The sequence below is a fragment of the Pseudomyrmex gracilis genome, unplaced genomic scaffold (genome assembly GCF_002006095.1).
Source record: "Pseudomyrmex gracilis isolate BER0280 unplaced genomic scaffold, ASM200609v1 scaffold_22, whole genome shotgun sequence".
NCBI lineage: Eukaryota > Metazoa > Arthropoda > Insecta > Hymenoptera > Formicidae > Pseudomyrmex > Pseudomyrmex gracilis.
Genome location: NW_018020606.1, coordinates 658,953 through 685,165, shown reverse-complemented (window position 1 = coordinate 685,165; position 26,213 = coordinate 658,953). Strand labels below are relative to the sequence as shown.

Genomic DNA, 26,213 nt, shown 5'->3' with positions numbered 1-26,213 from the left:
ATCTGATTGCCGAAGATTTTACTAGATTTGTAAAATAAAATCACAGACTTCTGTATACTTGGACTGCTAACATGCTATAGTTTTTTTTTTTTTTTTTTTACTGAAAAATGAAGTATTTAAATAAAAATGCCGGAAAAATATGCGCTGTCGATCTTGGTTTTAGATTCTGTAACTAGGATCGAAATGTTTCGGTAAGGTATTGAATTATCAGCAAAAATTTTATAATAAGCTTTTATTCAACAAAGATCTTGCAGTGTGCAAATAACTAGATTTATTAAAAACTAATCATTTGTAATGTGGTTTTTTTTTCATTAAGTTACCGCACATCTTTCGCCTGGTTTGCGATATTCCTTTAACATTTGCGATAAACGAGTATTTTGTGTAATCACAGAATTTGTGGGTTTGCGTATAATAACAGGATGATTACCATTGCTACTATATTCAATTGTTCTGCGACTGTTTCCAAAACTAAGATAGTTGGTTACTTCTGTCTTTCTGCTTTGCTGTTCCTAAAAATAAAAGATTTACGTTAAAAATAGATTTTATAGTCACATTAATAATATATTAATTCCATTTTTTTAGTAATTTAGTTCTTACATTGAATATAACCATCGCGGTATCTTGGTATCTCTTGTGAATTTCTTCCTTGCTCAATACGATAGCAACTTCTGGAGATTCATAATGTGCAGTCATTTAGGTATCTCATGTATAATTCGACAACTTTTTCTTAGATATATATCAGGCTTCTCTACATCTGTAATTACAATAAAATTCAAATAATGAGACTATTTTCCAGTTTGCTTTCATAAAATCCAATATAAAGACATATAACTTGAAATCAGGCAATTTCAAGTCACTCGCAGGACGTGATAGTGATTACAATTTTAATGCAATATATTTCTTCAAACGTTTCGGCTTTATTCACTTTAATAGAAAAAGAAGAGACGTTTCTCTTCGTTCGAGATATAAAAATATACAACGAGTAGACTTTCGCAAACGGTGATTTTCTCTTTGTCGCGAGAATTACGAACGACTCCTTGGGACATCGTTTATTTTTCTTCTTTGCTACGCGACATCACACGAAAACACGTGTACCGAAGAGACAAGCTCTCGGAATACGGAATGTCCGCTTTATAATTAGCAACTATCGCGAAAATGAGCATCTCCCTCGCTCGCGCAAATGCTGTGTGTATACCTGAAGGTCTGTCAGAGACCGAGTTGCTGCACAAACGGTTAACGCCCGTTTTGATGTCACGTTATGAATTATTCGTGTCTTTCCGCGGCAATTATCAGTCTCGATTTGTACATATTCTTCTACGCACATCGATCTGCGATTATACTTAAACTCTCAATTACCGTAGTTCACTCGAACGTAATCACAGCGGCGTCATTTCTGACCTCGAGAGAATGACTTTTATATTGAGAGAGATGAGACGCGCATTATATAATTGCACACATTACGTCCTCTCATATTATATAAATAAAATATGAGAAAACTTTTTTTGCTTTTGAGTACAGAGAATATTTTCCGATATTTTACGTAAAATAACCGCACTAACGTGCAGAAAATACTGAGGTTTTATTCTATAAATCGTCAATAAAGTGAACTTAAGTAAGAAAAAAAACTCTAATTGTTTGTCAAGTTTTATGTATAACTTGTAGAGAGAGAAAAACAAGAAAGAAAAAGAAATATCAACCGTGAATATTGTCGCTAATTAATTGAGACCTTTCTAAGTAATAATATTATTTGGCAAACATGTTTATTTACTAATCCAACATGTTTTTTCTCGAAGACAATATCATTCTCGTTTCGCGACACATTTTTCTCGTGTTACCTTGCTAAATAATTAGTGTATACTTCGCAATCGCAACTTATGAATAAAACTAACAGCACGAAGCGCACCGCAATAACAATCGTCGAAACGTTAGACTTTTATCTGTTCCTACGCACTGCACTGTTCGGCTATTCCGCAAACAGAATTAGTCATGTTGCTCGAGCGTTGGAACAACGCCAGAGTCTTTTCGGTATACTTTTGTATTTCCGGCGAATGGAGAACGGAGTGAGAGGATATTCCGCGCAATTTTAAAATACTTGGTTGTTCAACCCCTTAGCGCTCTTGACGCTTTTTGAAACATACACTGGACATATCAACTAAATTTTTATCAAAACATGCTCAAAAGTGTTGAGTAACTCAATTGCACAAAAACTGTTCACTTGCGAACAAAGATAATTCTAATATTGTATAGTCAGAATGCTGCGTGCATTTTGTTGGAACCATTGCGTGAGATTTTTTTTTTATCATGTTACTAGACCCTTCATAATTATCATTGCATCAGGCGGTAACATTTATTGGCGCAGATTGATGTGTTACAACAGTCATACTTTGACTCAAGGTCCGCTTAGTACACTTGCGATGGCCTTAATAAAAACGACTAGTGTTATTATTATCGCAATTTAAAAGTCAGAATTTAATGTTAATGTATTACTGAACAATTCATGTTGTTTCTTGAAGAAAACGCACAAATGACTCTTCTTTTTAAAATTTTATGTCTCGTCTTTGTTTTCTTTTTTGTTTTTTTGTTTTTTTTTTAGTAGAATGTGAGAACAAAATTTTGTTATATAAAATATAACAGAAAGTTTACTATAGATTATACGAATATGACGAAAACATTCAATTGTCATCCACTTTGTAGCTCTTTAGCTGTTACAATAATAGTATGAGCGTGTTGTTGAAAAGCTAATTAATCTACTGCTGTTAAAGCAGTAACCTGTAGGAACACACCCTGCTTTGTGCAAAGATTACGCATATTGTTATAAGCACACATGTATTTGACATAAATTAAATGATGAGACGACTAGAAAACTATAACCACTTCTTTGAAGTTTATGTTAACTCGTCAAAATTATGTTATTTTTATGTATATATTTTCTTTTAAAGTAATCATATTGACAAAACTGTTTATATATTTTATTAATCAGATTAAAGATAAAAATTCAATTCTCAGCAAAATCAATATCAGGCAACATTATAGCAATTTTATATAATTTTTTAACAATATACACAAGTGCAATACAACACATGTAACAGTTACATCGTTGAGTTTGCTGAGTTTATTATTACTTTGTAATTATTCTTTTTTTGTAACAATAATTAGTAATCAATTATCATTATTATCATTATAACACGCTTTTATATCACAAGTCCAATTTATTTTATATTTTTCTCTCTTTAATAGCATTCTACTTTCCGTTGCCGAGCTATCATACACGTATCCTAAGTCCGTACATAGAGATATAAAAACATCATGACATTTATATTTATAAAATTAAAAACCCTATCTCGTGATACGCGTGATATAGTTTCAAAGTTCAAAATTTAGAACAAGTAAATAAAACATAAGGAATGCAAGAATATATCGATGTGTCCTTGTGTATGTGTACTGCACTTTTTGCATTACGCGAATGTGAATATATGATGCGTGCCTAGAGAGTCTAATGCGAGGCAAATATGACCGCAGTTGTGCGGGTTGCCAATCAAATACGATAACGGAAACAATGCATCAATGCAGCGTGGTGCAAGATATCGGTGCGCGGAGGCAGGCGATATATACGTAAGTCTCTATGACTTGGCTCGCGCTTATCTCCATCACGCCTTTAATCAGCGCGGTGAGGCAAACCAATGCGAGATATCGGAGCCTCTTCAGGAACGCAATCTGCAACTCACGACTCGCATATATTGTATGCAACTTACGTAAATCGTAAATTGCAAGAGTACAGTTCCACATTTAAAATCTACCTAAGAATTGATTTCTTCCGGCGTTTCCTCTATCACAATGTTGTCAGAAAAGATGCGAACTTTTCTCTCTACAGATATCATATGTAATTTAAATCTAATTTAAAAAAATATTTATTGTAAATATAAATGTAAATCTCTTGCTTTATTGTAACTTTACTCGATACTCGATTAACAATATTGAGAAAACGAGAAACAGTATTTATGATAAAATCCATTTAATTGAACAGACGCCTTTGACATTGCGAAACAGACTTAGTGCTTATCAATATTATGATAAAAATACTTTCGAGTGCAAAAAGGTCAAAGTGGCGATAATCGCAAAATTTACTTCAGAATATTACGAATTTTTCCTCATGCTTGTTATTGTTCCATGAAGCGGAAAAGCTTGAATTCATGTAATTAGAGAATAAAAAACTTTTCTCGTTCATATTGTGTCGCGTGACACAACGTAACTGCTGAAATGCTTGGTGAAAAGATAAAGTGCGGTTTATAAAAGCGCATGAGACGAGAGAGACTTTACATGAATCATACCAGAAGAAGAAAGAATTATTGCGTCAAATGTGTTAATGCAATACACTTTCATCAAGTTCATTTGATAAAAATTCTTGTTTCTTTAGATACTATAAATACACTTGGTTTTTTTTAGTCTTTTGTGAAGATTAATGAAACGTCTCGTGTAAATTGTACGCGTCACTGATAATGTTTAATTTTTTTTTTTTTTTTTTGCATAAGATATAATAAGATGTAACAAAACAAAAATTTAAGATCAATAAATATATATGTATCTAATCTTCCATATAAATCGTGTTTTGACTGCTTTAGATCACTGTCCGAAATTATCGAGATAATATTGTTTCACGTCGTACTTTTAGCGAACAGCATCTTACAGCGCTTACGTCGCTGATGCCAAATTGACGACTGCGTAAGTAACCTCCAAAGATAAATGTGTTGTAGACAGGGAAAATAACAAGAGATGAGAGTATTCTTTTAAAATAATCTCTTATATATTTTTCTTTTTTTTCTTTCTCATACTCAGTAAAGTTTTGTCATACGAAGCGTACCGTGCGAAAACATTTTATGCCAAAATAAATATCTCCGTTTGCGGTATGCTTCATATAAACTAGATACGCATATACAATATGTTACATTCTTTAATACAAATATAATTCTAGACGTCTCTCTGAGCATATAAAAAAAGGATTCGTAATGCCTTTCTCTTATACTCATTGAACTTCGTTCTTCGAGAGAAGATCTCGTTCATTTTTATTTTCTGACACTCTGTTATATACGCTTACACTCATACATGTTCTCTTTCTCTCTTCCTTTCTCTCTCATTTACTTTTTTTTTTTCGATAAATCACAATGACGAATATGGTTGTCTTAAATCGAAACTCGGGAATGAGAAGAAGAGCCGCAACACAAGGAAGTCGTACGATAAAAGATAAAACAAATTAATAACATTGTTATTTAATAATAATATCGCGTGATCGCGTTTATTTATACCATAATTTCTAAATATTGCGTTTTTGAGCTGCCGCATGTCGAAGGAACCGCGTGCTTTTCTCTTTCCCGATATTTACCGAGTGTGAATAAACACAAGATAAGATATTAATGAGCAAGGAATCGCCAGATAATCACAAAGTGATTTGGTCGTAAGACTTAAACTGATTGCTGATTGTAGGATATGTGAAGAGAAAATTCTACGATTTTTACCAAGTAGATATGCAATCGGGAAGGCATAGAAGTTAAAATAACGCACGCAATATTCCATGTAACCAAATCCCTTTACAAAAAAGATCGGAGGATCTTTGTGTATATAACAGAACAATAAATAAGAAATAGTTGAAATACTGATATTACGCGCTTACACGTGAAGAGGGCACATTGATATGTCGTACTATTTTTTGATACTTGTATTTACTTTTGTCGGAACAATCTCTTCCGTTTACACATGATAAACACTTAATCTCATCAGTAAAAGATACGTAATGCTGCTTTGTCCTTGATTTCTTTTTGCAAGTAAGTGTAAGGTCCTCCTCGTCAGTAACCGTAAGGCACGAGCATTTCGAAGGCACCGGGCAAATTCAGAGGCGCATTCGTCGTGTAAGTTGATTGTATCAAAATATAACTTTCGATATATATATATATATATATATATGTATTTGTATGTATATATATATATAGATAAATTTATATACGTGCTCTATGATTTTTTTTAGTAGTTCTATCACTTATATACATATGTATAAACTTTGTACACATATAACAGAGCATTATGCTTACAACTTATTTACTTATGCGTAATACGGACTATTATGTATATAAAACAGGAAGGATCTCACACCTTCCTCTTTTCATGTACTTAAAAATATTGCTTATAAACACCTTTTTTATGCCTTATGTGTTAACAGACTCTTGTGGGCTGTGGTGTATACATGTCGTAACGTCTACACGCACACACACATACATACGAATACAGTCAGACGTACTAATTAAGTGAACTCACGCATACATGTACATACTCACATATACATACAAGGCACTCTGGCGGCAATCTACTTTTTCCGCGATCGAAGATCTTTTTCGCGTCAGTCGCTTATTCTTATTGCATAAAAAAATTTTATGGCATTATATAATGTTTATGGCTTAATAATTAGGCTAGATATTATTGTACACTGCCATCTTGATCACTAGTAACACGACACAAATGAGCAAGACACAAATTTACGTTTTTTGTTTGATTACGATCCTTGAACTTTGTTGGCAAATATTTTAAAGCAAAAAGAGACTTTATATTGCGTAAAATAATCAGTTAAAGCGCATGTTTATGCACACACACACACACACACACATTTTTGGGACAGACAAAATTATTCCAGAACCTTAAAACTTTGAATATTATATACTTATAGAATTTCTATATAAAAAAATAGGCATAATATAAAAAAGAATTAAAAAAGATTTGTCTCGCTGTCAGATATGTTGTTTTCTAACGGGGTTAATTATTGTACTTATCATGTCATTACTTTATTATTCGTGAGACAATAAATTAGAACTCAGTACGAAGTCATCGCGTAGGCAATCACGTTGGATAATGCCACACCATGAATGAGCTCGATTAAGCGTGAATATTGAAACATTAACGTAACTGCCCTGTCTGCAGTAGTGATTTACAGAATTGCCCTTCTTGCCTGTCGCCTGGCAACCATTTGATTGCTTAGAAATCCACTGGATATCAATTTCCTTGGACATAATCATTACAACATTAATAACATCTAGAAAACTATAATCAGAATTCTATGATTTCAATGTAAAACGTATATCAATATATGATCCGATTGTTGTAATTCACAATTTGATTGACAGAAAAAAGAAATAAAGAATTCACTTATTTTACTCAGTGATCACTCAGTGGCGTCATGTTTTTGTGTGACTGATATGCTAGCAAAATATCTCTTTTTATTCTACCTTCTTTACCATCAACTAATTTGTAAAAACACTTGCCAACAAAAGCAGACATAAAAGAAATAGCTTATTTTTCTTCAAGGATCGTAAGACGTCTCAACAAATTTTAGTATATTTGTAATGAGAGTGCACTCATAAAAATCTTTGTAATCGTAAAAACATTTGTAATGAAGTGTTATTAGTAATAAATCGTTATGCTTTTTCAATTCGACTTGTCGATTGTCAAAATATAAATATATAAATATGTTAAGATTTTTCTTATAATGTAGAATTTTCTCTAGTCGCTTGCAAATGATACATTTATAAAATATAAAAAGTATTTTCTATAATTTGGACACAAAATAATAAATATAAATTACACTTTGTAATTTATTCCCTATACTAATGTTAGTTCATGAAAATTTTTCTCAAGTCATTTAATAATCCCAAAAGCCATTTTGTAATAAGTTTTGGATGTAAGGATAATTTTCTACTGCTATGTATAATTTTAATTTATGTTACAGATAACACAATTAGACTTTAATATTACACATTATTACTCATATGTGTGGCATAAAATATAACTTTTTAATATATTACATATATAAGGCACATGGATTTCTTTTAAAACCATTTTGTGGGGTGTTTTGTTTTTTGATCATGATATTAAACCTTAGATTTTATCATCACCAAGCGCACTAATTATTAGTATTTATTACTATCAGTAGTTTTGTGACGATACACGCGTAACTTATCTTATAGTTAAACATTTTTACGGACGTACTAATCGTCGAAGATCTTTCTCATCGTTTGGCAATTTAACTTACTGAGAACAAAGTGTACAACAAGTAACTTTGTTTGATTTCTATATTTTCTCTAAATCTTTTAAAAATATTAATTTACACACACATATTACATTAGTGTGCATAACTACAAATGCGTCTTTGTAATGAAGGCACAAAAAGTGGTCTCTGTGATAATAGTTTTGTTTCGAACTTCTGTGTGTTTACAAATCTTTTTATATAATTTTGTTTGTTATTTTTAAACAAAATCATACATAAAAATAACGTTTTATTTTTATTATATAATTTTATTCGATCAATAACAAACTTTCTATATAAAATTTTATATAAGGAAATTTTATATATTTTATATAATTTATTTAAATTTTTAATAAAATATAATTTATATAAATTATATAATTTATATAAATTATTTTATATAAATTCATTATTACAAAATCATATATAAACACATTTTGTTATCTTTATGATTATTATTCGATTATTCATATGCTTTTTGTATAACATTTTATATCAATAAAATATATAATATATTTTGCTACAATATACGACAAAACTTTGTACAGCAAAATTATTATGTTACGTATTTATTCTTCAATATTCACATGTTCAAATAAAATGTTAAAGAAAAACAAGTAAACAGTAAAGGCAAACAGTAGATAAATGCCAAAAAATGAGAAAGAATAATAAAACGACGATATGAAAGAGTTCTACATTGTAATACTACTGTGGTACGTGTGTAACGCATATGTGTGCGCACCTTGGAAGAAATAGTTTGAGCAATTAAATGATTTCGACTGCGTATTTCGCTACCAATGCGATCGCGCAATCAGTTCGCGGAAAATCATTGGTTGTCGCATCATACTGTGCTACCAAGAAATTGTGTAATTAACGTTTCTCAGCGGATAGGCTTTCTGTGGAGTACAAGAAAAAAATAAATACCGTTTTTTTTCTCAAAGTATTGGTTCTATTCATTGTCTCTAACACAATGCGTTCGTAATGTAAATTATTTTTATACTAATATCTATTTGCAGTAGTATAAAAAAATTAATTTACATTTGAGTAAAAATTATATTAAATTTTTTCGTAAAACAATTTTAAATTTAAGTTGGTTGGATGAAACTGTTATCTTAATATTCATTTCTAGTTATTATGTTATGCTGCAAAAATAAATCCATTACGTTCAGCAGTTTAGCTCAGGTATCTTTTCCCGCAAACTTTCTTTTCATGCGTCGCAATGGCTTCGCTGACATAATTCTGTAATTGTAGCAAACGCATTCGACCTCTAAACGGCCTAGCCGATAATCACTGGGTTCTAATCTCGACGATAAAGTGAAAAAAATCTGCTCGGATATCTACACGATTTTTGCAGAATAGAATCGAGCGGCAAAGAAGAAGGATCGAACAAGTCTGGCGAAGTTGGAAGAAAATGCCAACCGAGAACGCGATCATGTACAATCTCCCGAGTCTCGGTTTATCCAATGGCTGATTACGATTTTATCGCGATACATAACGTAAACTGCCGATCCGTGGAAATGATAAGTGCTTACGCGGTCCGCTACGTGTAGTGGATCACGTACCAATCGATCTTTCGCCGCTAAATTATCCGAGTAGTCTATGAGTGTCTAATGTTTAACAATTGCAATCCGCGTATTATCATATGTTGCTTTGCTTTTAAAATAAACATATGTCTAAATAAATCGAAAAACAAAAACATGGATGATCTTTGGTCGTTCCATGTGTTTCCGTTTGATCAGCACAGACGAGGAGATTCGAAAGGAAGCGACACACTGACAAGTGCGGTCTGTTGTGGTAAGCCTGAATATATCCCGCTATCATGAGACCAGGAAACCGGCACTCGAAAATTAAGTTTGTAGTCATAAGCATGACTTGGACTATTGTTGAAAACACAAGTAATTGGACAATTGTTATTATTACCATAGTTATTATAGTTGTTATTATTACTGACAGGAGATAAATCCCGTTGAACAGTACATTTCTTTGTGGGCTTACTCACAGGATTGTCTAAGTAAGGCTTGAAAGTGATGGCATCAGAATTGTTAGAAGTTGTTACAGTATTAATCGATGTTGTACTTAATTCCGTTTGAAGGCAAGAGACTTCCTCAGACTTCGGTTTTACGAGACAAAGAGGAGCATCTTGAAGAGGTGTATCGTAAGAATCATCAATATCTGGTAATCTCTCGCAGAATCTTTTAGGTGACGGCATTCTCTCGTAACAGCAAGACGGCAGCAGTCTTTTCAGAGATGAAAATCCTTGGTCGCATCCTTCAGAAAGATTAGAAACTTCGGAATTTGCTCTTGGCGAATGACAATGTACTCTAGTTGGAGGTTCCGTGTAAGATTCTCTCGAATATTCTTGATAAGAGGATGTTGTCGACGTTGTATGGCTGTCTGCAGAGCAAGAGAGATGGCAAGGCCCTACGGCTTCTATCTCCGAGGATGCGTCTATCCCAGCCGAGTGTTGATAATATGAGGGATGTTGAGAGGAACCGGAACCATCATAGCGATAGAAGTGTGGTGACAACTGTTCATGTTCCATCTCAAGTCGATCACGCAACAGTGAAGCGCAGTTCGCATAATTTGTCATCGTCAGATCCAATGGTGACTCACCGGAAGTAACATCCTGAATAGGACCCAAACGTTGACGGGAATCTCCTCGAAAGGCAATTTCATCCCTGAGTTCTGTTTCCTGTTCCAACCATTTTTGTACCTGACGGCGATTTATGCCAAATTTTCTCGCAGTGGCTCGTTGATTCTCTTTTACTTCCTTGTCTCGATGAAAAGCATCGAGGACAGTAAGTTTAAAACGCAAAGAAAAAGATCGTCTACGAAGATTGTTAGATGAATTCAAACTGTTAACAGAAGCAAGAGGATCCATCATCTCGCTATCAGACAAGCTACTCCTAGATCTTCCAGTGCTATTAGAATTGTTAGGACTTGAAGGTACGGAGTAACCGTTGCGAATACATATAGGGCTTATCGGTCCTGAACTATCTGGTGACGACCTGCCGACAGGTTGTTGATCAATACTCGAAGACACGGTAGCTTTTTCCTCCTCGTCGTACTTCTCATTTTCATCCAAATGTATTTCTTCTTTAATTATCGTGTCGCAATATTCTTCGTCTTTTTTCTCCTCAGTGTGCAATTTCGTTTCTTCTGGTTCTCCTTTTTGCTGGTATAGAAGCGAGATCGATTTCTCGGAATCCAACGGTGTGCACGTGTGTGCGTGCTCATGCACGTGCAAGTATGGGCTTGTTGGACCTCGTGAATAGTCAACAAAGTGAATGGATGACGGAGAACTACTGCTATCTACGGCACGATGAGATGCCGGCGAGAGTGGGGCCCGTGGGCCACCAGGAGAACTTGTAGGCTCGTACGGCCCTGACGTCGCCGCTGTGTCTGGGCTCGCTCGCTCTGTCTTTATCATCGACGGCGGTAGCAGCAAGCTGTATGAGCCATATGATCTCCCGTCATACGAATCAACATTCCCATAATTTTCTGGCTGCTGCGAATGTTGATCTGATGAATGCACATTGCTTTTGATATATCGATGCTCTGAGTGACGCGCCGAGTGGTAAGTGGTTAAAGTTTGATATACCTTCACCTCACTTCTACCACCAAACATCGCCGATGTCTCTGTATCTCGCTGTCTATCTCCGTTAAATACGTAATACGTTGTACGATCCTGATCTATTTGTGTATCCGGATATCTAGGGACTTCTGGAATATGAACTCTGTCTTCCAAACGATCATGTTCCGATGAATATTCCTGATAATTCACGGATGTAACACACAGGGGCATAGCTGCATCGGTGGTCGTAGTCGGAAGGCTATATTGGGGCGAGGAGGGTGCATGCGGAGGATGAGGAGGTGGGGGCCCTTGCTGTGTAGTCAGCTCGTCGCCGAGCTGTCTGGCGAGGTTCAAGGTCGGTGCTGCTGAAGTCATGGCAGTTCCTGTAGCTTCCGTCCCTGTATCATCCGATTTAGAAACGCCCGTTGAAGAAATGTTCATCGACGAAGTGACCCCACTATTCCCGTTTTCAACACTATTTCTAAGTTGCTCCTCGGATTGCAGCCATTTTTGTATTTGACGGCGATGAATGCCATATTTTCTCGCCGTCGCACGTTGATTCTGGCGGCAATCATTATCATGCCTGTAGGAATCCAGAACCTTGATTTTAAAGTCTGTTGTGAAAATTCGTCTGGTATTTCCCATAACGCCCACAGATTTTCGCATATTATGCTGCTGATGTTGATGCACTGATTGTTGATGCTTCGAATGAATCATTTTCACCGAGCTATCACTGATCACCTCACTCACATCATAAGTCATGAGTTTTTATTTGAGTACATACACGTAACTTTTTTGCACTTGTAGCAATGGCCGTTACGTCGTCTGCAGCAACGAGTCTGAGTATAGTGACGACGCAGATAACTACTACGAAGTTCAAACCCGGCACTGTCAACGACGCACGAGGTTACCTTAACGCATAACATTGCACGATGCGATCTGAGCTGAGGCGAGCCTTTTAGGTCTCGGATGCCGTAACTAATTTCATCCCCACTACTGAGAACTGTCGCTGCTTCCCACTGGTCTTTCCCCTCCGCTATATCGTAGTATCTCACTCTCTCATTTCTTTAAGCCTCTCTTCTCTCTCTTTCTCTCTCTCTCTCTCTCTTCCACGCGTCCCCACTCGTCACTTCGGTTAGCTCTTTCTGCGTTCAACGTATCGTGTTCGTCTCTCTCTTTTTATCTAATGCGTGCTCTCGCAACACCCCGTCTCACTATTCGTATGGGCGCTAGTCCACCGCCAAAGGCGGCTACTAGTCATTCTTCTTTCTCTGTGGCACCGACCTAACCTCCTCTCTTTCTACGAATTTCTCGTTATTCTGTCTCGCTTGCTTGTTTAACTAGCATACCATCCTCGTTCTCTCTTTCCTTTCACACCTTAGCGCCGTAAAATTCCGCCATTTTGTGGGCTCACTTCCGTTAATGACGCGCGCGGGAAACGTCACGTCTGTAAAACGTGACGACGACGCTCTCGGCGCCATGTTGTCTGCCGTGAATGTCTGACCGCCTGCCGTGCCTGCTACACTGCTGTAGCAGCCAGCATGGAGCCTCGATTTTTGTTCGCCTTTCTCTTCAAGCTGATCGTGTCTCCGTTCGACTTCTTAAAGTTGAGGTTGATATCACGCACAGTGCGCGCGCAAAATACAGAATTTAAAGCTTTTTTCTACCTAACTCATACGTAATATAACTTTATACAGTACATGTAGAGCCTTCAAGATCAAAATCAGTATAAGAAATTAAAACTGGTTATAATTAAACATAAGATAAAAAGTAGGCGCCACATTTCAGACATGCATGTAAAATAAGGATACTACGTATACGTATTGTGTATGTATGCATCCTACTCGATGTAGCATAGGAATTTTTCCAGTTGGGTAAGACGGTTACCGAGGGAGGGGATTCTACCTTCCAGGAAAAGCTTTATGACCGTATTAACTTACAGCTAATGCCAAGCTTAGTAGGGTTGAAATCATTGTGTGATTCTAGGACACAAGACTAGTATTATTTTTTCTTTTTTTGTAAACAATTTTTCCATTTAATTAGCTGGCGTTTATTATCTATACATTTGCATAGTATTATTTTTTTAATGAAAATAGCTATGTTTGTTTTTTTTCTTTCTTTCCTTCTTCAGCACTGAAGTTACTTTTGAATGAGATTTTGAGGTATATGATAGCCTCTTGCATATGCGGCGTGGAATGAGATCATGTTGTTTTTGTGGCTTGAGCCGACAGTTAATATGTTTAGCTTCACGCGCCGTTGCCATGTCTCTTCTTAGCCACACGTAGGCCGCAATGCATACGAACACGAGGAGAGACCCGCGAGGCAATGACGCAAGCACACGCTCGCATATACTTCGATGAACGAGCGCGTGAGCAAGATAGACCGATAAAAAGAAACGGACGAGGTCTCGTAAATTTCCACGATTCGCGCCACTGACAGAAACCAAGGATGCCGACGAATTCTCTTGCAGTTCTCTGAAGAAGTACCCTACTCTATTTCTAAGAATCACGGCGGCTATTCTTGCACTCGACGAATACGATGAGATCTTTTGAACACGTCCACTGTGCAGCATTAGAAGCAAGAAAGCACCTGCCTTCTTTTGCAGATTGAAAGAAAGAGAGAGAGAGACCTTCATGTGATTATATACGCTTGACTCATCGCTTAGATATTTTCCATATAGTATCTACTTTCGTAAAACAAAGATCTTGTTAATTTATTTAGACGAGTAAATAAAAATAGTATAAAATGCATCTGTTATATTAACATTTTATTAAACAATTTCTGATATTTGGTCTATGTTAATGTATGTAGTAGATTAACTGTAACTGCGTTATAATTTTATTAAACTTTTTTTATATTATTTTATTTATCTGTTTTATTTGCATCTTTAACTCTCGCAGTTTAGCGATCAAATAAAAGTATTCGTTGAGATTAATATCGACGACAAGAATCGTAAGGAAAATATCGCAGCAGACCGGCAGTCGCCTAGTGTGGCTGGCACGGAGCTTGTCGGATTTGTCCTTGGGGCCGAAGGTAGGCGCAGTATGAAGACCGAGAATGTGGCAACGCAGCACCCGGGCGCCCCCTCTTTTGTCCGCCGGCCGGTCTTGCCAGACAGGGTGTCGCCAGCTCGGCGGTCGTCCGGGTTAGTGAGGAACGAGGAGAGGGAGAGAAAGACGAAAGGAGGGAAAGGAGGGTTTACATATACATATCTACATCTGTGTGTGATAGAACAGCACTAGGAGAGAAGGGACGCACCATGGGGGAATCGTTCGAACAGAGGATGCAAGAGGAGCAAAATGAGAGAATGCAGCTCGCAACTCGCTGCTAAGAAATCGTTGTGTGCGTATTATATAGGGGGATCGGTCATGGACCTACATTCAGACCAACCATGTTTAAAAACTCGCATTCTTCTAGAATGTGGCCTGCGGAGCCTCCTTCGGCGACCTCTCTCTTTTCTCCTCATTTGCCGGCCCTGCCAGGCTCTCTTCAGCGTTGGACGTTGCTCGGACGCCTACCTACACCTTCTCCTTTCCCCGCTGTCCTTACTTGTTTCCCGTCACTCGCTGCGGCCACCAGCTTGGCGCCCCAAATAGTCGCGTAACCAGAGACGCGCCTCTGGCCTGACTTAGCCGCGCCAGACTTCTCGGCGCCCAAATGATATACGTCGACCATCTTCCGTCTCTCTTCTTCCCTCATGCGCACTCATGCGCCTGTTGCAGCCTTCGCTTTCCGCGCTCTCCTTCCACATACTTATGCATAGATTCCACAGAAGTGAAAAGGCTATATACGAATTAAAACTAAAGACGAACAACGAGAAAACAAGCTATATTTTCATTTACCAATGCCCTATTTATAACATTATTTTCAACTCATTGTCAGTACTCGTGGTGGTCTTTATTTATCCCACAATCGCGATAGGAATTGTATAAATTAATTGTAAATGTGAAGAAAACTGTTGATTGTCTTACGTGTATGTGCAGTAAACGAATATTTAGCTTCTCATCTTTCTTGATTCGTGAAAGAAATATTAAACTGTCTTTTTGGCAGACAAGACAAACAGTTGTTTACAAATGCACACTCTGTGACAAATTGAATCCGATTTCAAAATTCTATTAAGTTTTGAAATTGGCTGTCATTCAAAACCTTACATTATTGTGCTATCGACATCGACATTGCGTTAACTACTGTTCCCAAAACTGGTAATGTGTGGCTTTTTTGTTATTTTCCCGTGTTTTTATTTGTAATTATACGTAGTTTAACACTTTCACAATCTTTAAAAAGTCGTTTTGTGCTGTTTTAATTATAGTTATAAATAGCAGAACACTTTTTAAATATTATAAAATAAATTTTCCGCACAACATCCTGCGATCGGCTCGGATGACCGATAATATATTTCTTAGTTTAGTAACTTGTCGAGCTTCAATAAGATTTAATTGTTAAAAAATAAAATCAATCAAAATATCGTTTCTAAATCTATTTGTTGCACAAACGCACTCTCAGATAGAAAGTGACAACTTAAATGAAAATGAAAATGTGAATTTAAAAAAACTTGATAATCGAGATGACAGTCGTAAAAATACATTTTACCAAGAAGCTAATAAACTTGCTGATTGTGCATTATTTGCGTAAGCTAAGCATTGCACGCATTTAGCTGTGCTCACGCGTTTATCAGTTTACTAACGTAGAAATATACCTTCTTTGTAGGCGGTCGCACGATGGCGCCTACTCACGCGCATACCAGCATATCTACCTGCGGACCCAAACGAATGACCGTCCAACGCGAACAAGGCGGAGCTAGTACCGCAACAGCTCGGAACTCTCGTTTCACCGAGATTCCTTCGGCCGTGCGTCAACGCTACTACGCCGTAACTATATACACGCTTGCTTGTACGTTTCCCTGTTCGTCGCAACACGGCTGGTATATATTGCGTGTACTTGCTACTATCGTCGCAAATGAACAAACAGAGAATCGGTCGATGTAACGGCGGAAGAAATCGCGCGCCGAGAGAGAAAAAAAATGTCATTGTGAGAGTATTGGTGGGTATGCACGCGATGCTCATACAGAACAATCCATAGCTGTGCAATGCCTACAATTCTATGGCAAGTCTCATAAACGCGCGCGCACGCACGCACGCACACACGCACTAACCTTTATCTTATCATTGACGAAGGCGTATCGAGGTTGACTGCCATGTGTTTGCCTCTTGCATGAAGGCTTGACAACAACTTGATACTACGTGATGACTGCCTCTCTTTTTCTCTCTCTCACTCATTCTTCAGTTTACAGTCTTCCAGGAATGGAGAATTCCATGAGGGTGAAACGTCACTCTACATTTTTTTGATCGCGAATGATTTACGCCGGCGCAACACCCAATCGTGTAAATATGATGATGATATGATTTGTTTTATCGGCCGAGCCTTTAAAAGACACCGCGATGTTGTGATAAGACGTACTGTTTTATCCGCGGATGATAGGTCTCGATTGATATTTTTGCATTGTACGTGGTGCGCGCGCGCGCGCAATATATATAGTAGTAAGTTTATTAACAAAACTGGCACATATTAACTTTTATCTATTATCTTATAACTTTTTATAAACAAATATTATTCCTTTCCCTCTCCCCAGACTGATCAATCATCGTTTTCGCGGTCTCAAGGGTTGCGAATCTAGAAATTCCGAGTTCAAGGCTACCTAAAAATTTGTCGGACTAGTCCCTTTCAGTCTAGTTTATCGGTTGAAACGCGAACAGGTATCGGATCTCCAAAAAAAATTTGAATAAAAACTCGAATTTTTCTCTCAAATAGTCGCATTGAAGTAAATGAGTTCTCGTCTGATCGCTACTGAAGGTCTAGTGGCGCGAATACGATACCGACAAGGTTGGTTTACTCATAGAAGAATGGCGCGAAAGTATTGATAGCTCACTATAATCGTTACAACACCAAATCTACTCTCTAAGATTGGTAAATATTTATATCTTTATGCTTTTTATCGAGATGTTATTCAAACAGATGTATGTGATAATGGTGCTCTACAAGTATGTATGTCAAGCAATATCTGTCTATAATTACTCATCGCAATAATAAACATACGCGCGTGTTGCGCTACTATACTAGTATTTCCTACATATATTAAATCGTGATTAGTCACACAATCGACACAATACTTTATTGGCGTTCGACCAGAGCAACAGTTTATTTATGAAAAAGCTGTAAGTGTTGGTTGCCTTTATCAACAATGGAATCTAGTTTTAAAATGTTTACTATTGCATGTAATAAACAATTCCAAACAATTTGTTTTATTTTTTATAGCGTTAAAGTTGTAATATTTTTTATTATTTGACTATAAAAACTAAGATTTTCAAATTTTAAGTGCAGTGCATTTTATTCTAGTTTTTATTGATAAAAATCATATATAAGTGTGAGATAGGAATATTCTAGGCGTACTATGTGTAACCGCCTAATTTTCGCGCGCAATAATAGTAAATGGTTGTAAAAAAAGAAGTAAATTGTGTCAAAATTGATCTGAGTTTAATTACTTTTTGAAACATTTGCATATATATATAAATAGGGTACAAATATATGTATGATTGATGCATACTGATACTTATATGTGTTCAACTTTTAATGTCTGCAAAGAGAGAGGAGAGTCTGACTTAATAATATGTACATTTTGTAAGAATGATTTTATAAATCATTTTGCATAAGGAATCACACATTTGACAAAAACGGCTTCGAATAAATTATTTAATACAGCTGTAATAAAAGTTGCAATAGAGTTTTAAGAGGCAGGTTTTGATGTCGACGGACCTTGTTTGTCTTTAATTTTATGACAAACCTGGTAAAAGTTTTTGTCGTCGTTGAGTATAAAGACCGATCATCTTTCTTTAACCGAGTCCGTAGAACACAATAACAAGGTACAAAGAATAGAACAGATTCAGGGTCAAAATCTTATTGTAACTTTTGCTATGAGTTTGTACTTTTGGGCTTTTAGCTTTATAGCAATTGTGTCGTCATCCGCATTCCTTCTGTTTTTCTAGACTCCCTACGGAGACGGTAAGAATGCTAGGTGATCCGCAACTACTTAATATTATATTTTACGTTTCCGTCAAAAGTCTGGAAAACATGAAATAAAAAATGAAGTGAAAATAACAATCGACAATGCCAGTGTTTTACTGTGCAACCTATCTCCAGGCTTTACACCACGATCAGCAAAAACTGAAATAACCGACCCATAATTCTCTCGCCATTGTTTAGAAATTTACCTTACTTTGATAAACACTCTACTATACAAAAAAACAGAAGCTATTTTTTGTTGTAGCTGATAATTTTATTGAAAAGTAAACTGCAAATTTGAGAAAATCTTATTTATATATTTTTTAAATAAAAGTCAAGAAATTTTGTGACAAAATTAACCGCTGATTTTTGCTATTTTTTTTATCGCTCTTACGATTCAGAAGAAATTTAATTTTGAGCGTGTGATCCCTTTTACAGCAAGCACCTTAACCGGAAGTCTTAATTTACTCCACCCAATTCATGCTGTTTATGACTCATTACGTGATGTTTCTATTTATCTGTCTCTTTCTTCCGTATCGAATTAGTATATCATTGTAATAGTTACAAATCATTAGTTGTGAGATTAAAAATTTAAGCGGGAAAGCGTTCATTAATTGAGTGGAGTTGATTAATTGACAACGTATCGAAATATAATTGTGTCCTTACAATATTACTCAGGCACTTACGCCGCCAATAACACATTGATTATTTCTTGTGTAACAGTCTATAAACCGCTCCGCCACATGGCTAAAAATTTCTAAAAAAAACCTCAGCAAACTTCGACGCTATAAACGAACGTACAAAAATGACAAATCTATACTTAAGTACAACCGGACATTTAAGCATTTCTTTTTATCAGAACAAATGAATAGAGGTACTTGCTTATATGAGTTTCGAAAAGTTTCTCTAACGGTTTCTCACATACTTTATTTTTTCTTCACTTGATCGCTTATATTATCGACAATATTCAAATTAATTCTGACAAAATTTATCAGTTATAACATTATTCTCATTACATATTAGTGATGAGTTTATAAATAATGTTTGTAAGTAATGTTTAATATTTAACGTGTTTTCTTCGAAAATTTCTAACAGATGCAAAAGAAAAATTTACGAACCATTTCGAGAAGCCGCCAAATTAGAGAAAATATTTTCTTATTCTTTTTTTTCTCTTTCTTTTGTCTATGCTTATTGCTTATAATCACTATCTTACTGCTACTTACATATATCGTTAAAGACGTTAGTGAAGCGTGAACCTTTAAATACCGCTAGTCTTGATGCGGGTTACAAATCGATCTCCGTGGACTGGAAACAGTCGCCAGGGCCGCATTAACCATTTAGGAGATACCGGATATACATGTTTTGTTTTTTTTTCTTTTTGAGTAAGACGAAAAAAAAAATTCGTCCGCTCGTTTCCGTTCTCCTTGCAACCCGATCAGAAGTAGCTACTAGAAGACAGTTAGCTGTTTCTAAGTATATTCTTAAATAAATCTACTTATTGCATCTTCAAGGTGGTCTTGAGTCGCGAGCAAATTCCGCGTGTGTGTTGCATGCATATATGTATGTATTCATATGTATATGTATGTTCTCTCTATACGACGGAAGAGCTGATCGTGCCAACTTTACGCGACGAACACTCTTCCACAATCTGACACATGCGCAAATCATCATTCAAATTTTAATCACAGTCGCTGATGTAGCAAATACTTTATGCGCAAAGATAAATAAATCGTGTTAGTAACATTTAGTGCAATTTTGTTGTAAATCACGAGTACACGCTTGTTTTTTGAACATATCCCCGACGTGATCGTTATCGCGTCTATCATGATAATCTTTAATATAAAATGCGTAACTTATTTTTTGCGCGCGAAACGATCTATTGTTAATATATATATATATATCTGTCATTAATATATATATCTATATTTCGAGTAAAATATTCTCGAAAACGTTGATCTATGCTAATGAGCATAACTGTTCTGTTATTATGCATCAGTGTCACCGATAAGATCGGTATTCACGCAGACATTACATAGTCGATCTTTTCAATCGTCACTAATGATATGTCGCGAAGAATACTAAGTGCATTAAATGCAACTCTCAAATGCGCATTATAATAGTACGATTGTCCCTTTGAATGGTACTTCTTACCTTCTACCCTCTTATGCATGTTGTATATCCGTTGCAAATATATAATGAAAATGTACATATAATAAGAATGAGAGAGAGCGAATGAGTATCTCGTCAAGTATGAATCTTTGATAATTTACGATATGAGTATGAGTATATGTGTGTGCGTGTGTGGTGAGTGTAATGTATGATCTCTCATATTCTTCTCCATTCTTCTCGCATTTCCTTATCGTGAGTGCTCTGCTTTTGTTATTATTTTTTTACGGCATCATTTTGCGAGGTGTCAGCCACTTCTTCATGTAATAACAAAAGATTGTAGAAATGTAGATGAGTACTAGAAGAGCACACGTTACTCCGAGCGCGAGCACCGAGGTTTTGGTTGGACATGGTTCCATAATAGTCACTGTTTTATCTGAAAATAAACAACGTTACCACTTTTGTTTTTTGTTTTTTTTTTTTTTTTTTTTTTGTTTTGATAGCATTTTGAAATTTGTTTCTTATATGCGATTTTACCTGCTTCGTTAAAATCTATGCTGGCATCGCTCTTGAGAAACTCAGATTGTTTTTCGTCGCCGAAGTCAAGAACTAAAATTTCTTGTGACAGAGTCATGTCTTCAGCTTTCTCTTCTGTCGAATTTACAAGACTTCTTCTCCGTCTTTTTCCTAAAGATTCTACTGATTCACGACCCCATTCGCAAATAGCCTGAAAGGAAATGCCATCGCTATTGTTAAACTGGTTCTTCTATCCCTAACGGGAAAAAGTTAAGCTCAATTACCGGTTCACAAGGTCCTAAACAGTATTTCACGTTACATTGGAAAATTACACCATAAGATTCGGTGAATCGAAAAGCTTCGTACACAGATTGTAAAGCGTTTCCGTCTGGAGTAAAACTGGGAAAGATAGAAGGATCAACGGGACACCTAAAAATTTAAATTTGCCTTGTTGTAAGATTCATTGTTTAGCGGAAAACCTCGAAAAAAGAAAATGAAACTCAACCGACCCTTCGTCGTCGATAATTTGGAACGTGCTTTTCGAGTCCTTAGCCATTGCTACGCAACTGCGAGCAAAAATGCCGTATGGAGCTACATATAAAATATTAATATTAGTTAATTATTGGCGGAATATTAATATTAATATTTGGCAGATTAATTACTGATTATATATTGAGTATGTCGTTTAATTAATTAATATTTTTTTTATGAAAACAATTTTTAAATAAACAAACTTACTGTCTTGCGGGATTTCGATTCTAAATGTCAATTTGTCACCAATGCGTACAGTTTCAACCTCACGCGATCGACTATCGAGAATGCGAATCCTGGGTGGAGGCGCTTCCGGTGCGCTAGTGATACTGATCATTTCTGGATCTCTAATCGGCATCATGCCGAAAGTGATGTTCTTCGATGACATATCGTACGTACATTTGACCTTGTAGATTTTGTCGGCCTTTGTCATTACCACAGAATGATGTTGCAATACAACAGTGTTGGAATAAATTCCAGTCTGAAAACCGTCACGCTGCCGTGGTAAAAAGAAAGGTCCAACAGAGATTAAGTGTTCAGAGAGAGGGTTGTGCGCTATTATAAACTCTTTATCGATTTTTGAGAGACATACGATTGTAAGATAATTTTTTGCAAATTATATATGTATATCAGTATGTACGTTACAGAAGCGTAAAGAAGTAAAATATGACACTTTAAAGCATAACAATATTAAAAAAATTTTATTATCGATAAAGCGTTTTTTAGAGACTTAACAATATGGTGCTAATTAGTTAAACCAACTGTTTTTAAACATGCATTAAATATTTTATATAGCATAAATCCAGATGACATGCACGTCAATTAAAAATATTGTCAAATTGTAGTTATCTTTTTAAAGAGATGTAAATAATAGAAACTTTAATTTTATGGAAAAATTATATTTTACATATTATTTACATTATCTTGTCGTAGTTTCTATATTTTATCCTAAGTGTTGAAAGTGACTCAAAGGTTCAAAGGTTTTTACATTGTACACATTACTTACCACACTTTGAGTGTTACAATCCTGTCCACTCATTGTGAGATCCAGCCTGAAGTCATCGCTATTGATAACGTCAATATTGCATGTTTCTGATCGTCCGAGAGCGTAAATACGTCCATTGAAAAGTTTATTTGTTCGTACTTGAACAACGATACGAGTGTCCTTGCACTCAACCGACACTGCAATAGTAATTATTGAGAAAATACATAGTTGTATACGTCATCATAGTTTATTATCAATGTTATATACCATCATAACAGGTTCCTGTTTTGTCGCAATTAATATCATTTCTAGTAAGATTGTTTATTGTAGAATCTTCCGTAGTTTCGAAGACGACGGGAAGCGGATCTGATATCGATCCGGTACTTTCTAAAATGGACATAATAATGTGATTAAAACATTGCACGTATACATATATTGTTTTATCTCGTTATTTCTAAAATTTGGGAAAAATATTATTATTACTATTTATATTAACTGCTAATTCAAGTTCGCTTACTTTCGCAGAAATTCTCGAAGTAATCGCCAATTCGTTCTCCGTTATCGATCAAAGGTCTCTCCGCGTTGAGATAAGTCGAGGGCCCATCCGGAAGAGTCCAATGATCCAAGTGGAAGAGATGACAGTTGTAAGCCGATCCTTGAGGAGCGCCGCGATAAAGAAAGGATCTGCAAAGGAATTCGTTTTCGATTTCGCAGGCTAATCTGCAAGCGGATTCGCTTTGAACTTGAAGTTCCTTGTCGACGTAATAATGCAGTCCTGCGTATTGTGCAACCTTATCCCCAGTCACGCCAATTCTAGGCATTTGGAAAATTCTCTGAGACTTGCAGGCTTCCTTACCTATGAACATTACATTAAAAATGCATATTTTCGTATTTTTCTTCTAAAAATATATGTATTTTTTTTTTAATTTTTATCGTCTCTCTTTAAGAAAATTCTAATTACCTTTCAAACATAAATTCTCAAAGTAATCTACTCCTTGCGAATCCACAAATTGAATGTATTGACCCGTTGATCGACGATCCGAATCGCTCAGATGACACTGAAGCGTCGCGTAATTGTACTCCACAGATCGGCAAGTAAAGCGATGCTCGTTCAAGCAAGCTGCGAGACAAGCCTCCTTTGTAGATGTGTAAATTAACGCGTTGTCCAATCCGCGAATCATCTTATTTGGGATGCGTTCGAAGGCCCAAGGTCGCAAACAAACATTTTCTAAAATAATACATGATAAAAATAGCTAATTTTATTTTTATTATGTAATATATTTTTTTGTACCATTTACAATATGATCTTTCTCTGTGATACCTAATTGCAGATATTTTACAGAAGCACCTTTGCAATTATATGTAGACATTTTAATTACTTATATTATACAAAGTAGCATTAACGTCAAGCTCTTCTTTACATAAAAATAAAATATTATATCCGGCACCTTTTCTGACAGTAACAAGAGACGTAACTTGAAGAAAATGTATAGGTAGCATTAGGGGACTATAACTGAAAAATTTTATTATTATAGGAGACTATAACTGAATTTCAGAAAAAAACATTAAAATATGTATGTTTTAAATAGAAGATTTTTTTCTCATTGCGCGATAATGAGGAGTGCGAATTAATCAAACAGCGTTGAAATATTAGAAGATGCAACTTCTGTGTATGTGGCATGTGATTTGGCATCATGTGGATGCCAACTATGACGCACGTAACTGTTTTTTGGCACAAGTTTCGGGTGTTATTTTGGCCAGACCTGTTCAAAGTTCCAATTTCTTTTGTTCTGCTCTCTCGAAACTGGCTGGCGCTATAGCACCCGCCTACGATAGAGGCCATGCCAACGAACTATTGGTGACGTGTGACTTCTTAGCAATGATTCACGATTAACCGTGTAAAATTCTGACTCTCCAGGGAGCATGTAAGCGGAGAGAAAACCGATAAAGTTACAAAGAAAAAACCTAGAAAGTTACAAAAAAAAATGTTTTCCTAGTTTCTTCTCTTTTATACGCAATTTAGATTAACGATAAGAGTGGAAGTATTTAGGATATTATATACACAGAATGTGTAAGTGTGTGGGGTTTTTTTTAGTAGTTTTTTCAAACTACTAGTAGACCTTCCTTTTGACAGTCTTCCGGCTACGTAAACAGGTGGTTGTTTATGACGATCGTTTTTGAAGGGATTTTCTCACAGATATTAACTAAAGGAATTACTGAGCATCTTTTGACAGTGATAATCATAGAAAGAAAATAACTGAATGAATAATGAGAAGAGAAGAAATTTTTCTGCCCAAGGTTTATGCGCGTTTATTCATGAAAAATATATAGATTATGGTTTGTATTATTTTATCCCAAGAGACAAATCTGCTTTTCGTCTATAGATTGTATTTAAGCTATCTGCTAATAATAAATAGTTACTACATGTTACAGCAAATTGGTAAGTCTGTAAGAAAGTTATTTTTTTAAATATAAACATCAATTAAAATTGTAATTATTTATAAATAATACGTAGTGTATTTTTATGGTTAAGTGAAAGAAAAAAATTCAAAACTGAAAAATCTTTAATAATTTATAACAAAAAATAAACTGTCTTTGGTGTTTTTACGTTTTGAAACAGATTTTCCAGACTCTGATCAGATATGCGAAAGATTAATTAAAGCTTTTTTTGGGAAAAGATATCAAATTCTTTGCAGCACAAAGCAACACTTTCTGCGTTTTGCTCACCGGATCGTATTTGCAGCTTCGTCATATAGTACATATTAACGGCTCTCTGTGGCTGCGCTGCCGGATTTGTAGCGGCAGTTTCGTTTTGCAGTTGGCAGAGAGTGTCCTGCATAGGTGCCAAAGGATTGACAACAAACGAAAAAGCAGCAGCCTGGCATTCCGCCTCTTCTCTGCACCATCCCTGACACTCGTACAGCGATAAATTTCTCACGCTGTAATAAGTGGTACCGCGATAATCATAATCGGTGAGCTTCTCGAACGCTGTCCTGGCTGAAAGTAATTTTACATAAGCAATTAGAAAATTATATTAGCGAGCAACATCACCATGCGTCTCGGTAATCGAATAGTTCGCACATTATACGAGTTCGAGTTCTGAATCAAGGTGATATTTTTCGCAATACATTTAACTTAGATTTTTATAGGAAGATTATCACTGAGTTACTTGCAATTTATTATGGATGCAATTTGAGTGCACAAATTAGCATCCATAAATTAAAGACTGTTAGAACACTTACCCAACGCACCATCGCTACTCGCTATCAGCACCATAAATATTGCTATAATGGCTGCTACCGGTCCGATCGCAAACGAGCCCATCTGCATTGAGAAAAAGGAATCTCAGTTACAGACAACCGTAATTAGAACCGGCCTGCATT

The 26,213-nt window shown here is 35.8% G+C and overlaps 2 protein-coding genes and 1 long non-coding RNA gene across 6 annotated transcripts in view; all 3 read right to left on the bottom strand.

Annotated features, from left to right (window-relative positions):
• Window positions 1–80: 80 nt before the first annotated feature.
• On the bottom strand, window positions 81–17,510 carry LOC109851884. 2 transcript variants are annotated; one of them, XR_002249945.1, is made up of 3 exons: window positions 16,789–17,510; window positions 598–754; window positions 81–509 (listed from the first exon to the last, which is right to left on the bottom strand). It is a non-coding gene; the product is annotated as an uncharacterized LOC109851884 (long non-coding RNA). The 2 variants fall into 2 exon arrangements; XR_002249946.1 differs by lacking the exon at window positions 16,789–17,510 and adding an exon at window positions 1,196–1,558.
• Window positions 9,835–13,126, bottom strand: LOC109851883. Its single transcript, XM_020422414.1, has 2 exons — window positions 10,062–13,126; window positions 9,835–9,939 (listed from the first exon to the last, which is right to left on the bottom strand). Exons 1-2 carry the CDS (start codon window positions 12,396–12,398, stop codon window positions 9,922–9,924), a joined length of 2,355 nt encoding a protein of 784 aa, XP_020278003.1. The 5' UTR covers window positions 12,399–13,126; the 3' UTR covers window positions 9,835–9,921.
• A 635-nt stretch (window positions 17,511–18,145) lies between the features above and the next one.
• Window positions 18,146–26,213, bottom strand: part of LOC109851910 — a 37,161-nt gene continuing 29,093 nt past the window's right edge. The window contains exons 2-12 of one of the 3 annotated variants that reach the window (XM_020422497.1): window positions 26,073–26,154; window positions 25,558–25,827; window positions 23,792–24,058; window positions 23,348–23,686; window positions 23,098–23,217; window positions 22,852–23,027; window positions 22,053–22,344; window positions 21,824–21,905; window positions 21,599–21,743; window positions 21,336–21,525; window positions 18,146–21,234 (exon numbers count right to left, since the gene is read on the bottom strand). In XM_020422497.1, coding sequence (XP_020278086.1) covers window positions 21,083–21,234; window positions 21,336–21,525; window positions 21,599–21,743; window positions 21,824–21,905; window positions 22,053–22,344; window positions 22,852–23,027; window positions 23,098–23,217; window positions 23,348–23,686; window positions 23,792–24,058; window positions 25,558–25,827; window positions 26,073–26,154 — 2,115 coding nt within the window. In that variant the 3' untranslated portion in view covers window positions 18,146–21,082. The remainder of the gene's footprint in view (window positions 21,235–21,335; window positions 21,526–21,598; window positions 21,744–21,823; window positions 21,906–22,052; window positions 22,345–22,851; window positions 23,028–23,097; window positions 23,218–23,347; window positions 23,687–23,791; window positions 24,059–25,557; window positions 25,828–26,072; window positions 26,155–26,213) is intronic. The other 2 variants (XM_020422498.1, XM_020422499.1) reach the window with 2 other exon arrangements.

Excerpts from the sequence above, each read along its gene's own strand:
- LOC109851883 (XM_020422414.1), bottom strand. The coding sequence starts at position 12,398 with ATGACTTATGATGTGAGTGAGGTGATCAGTGATAGCTCGGTGAAAATG.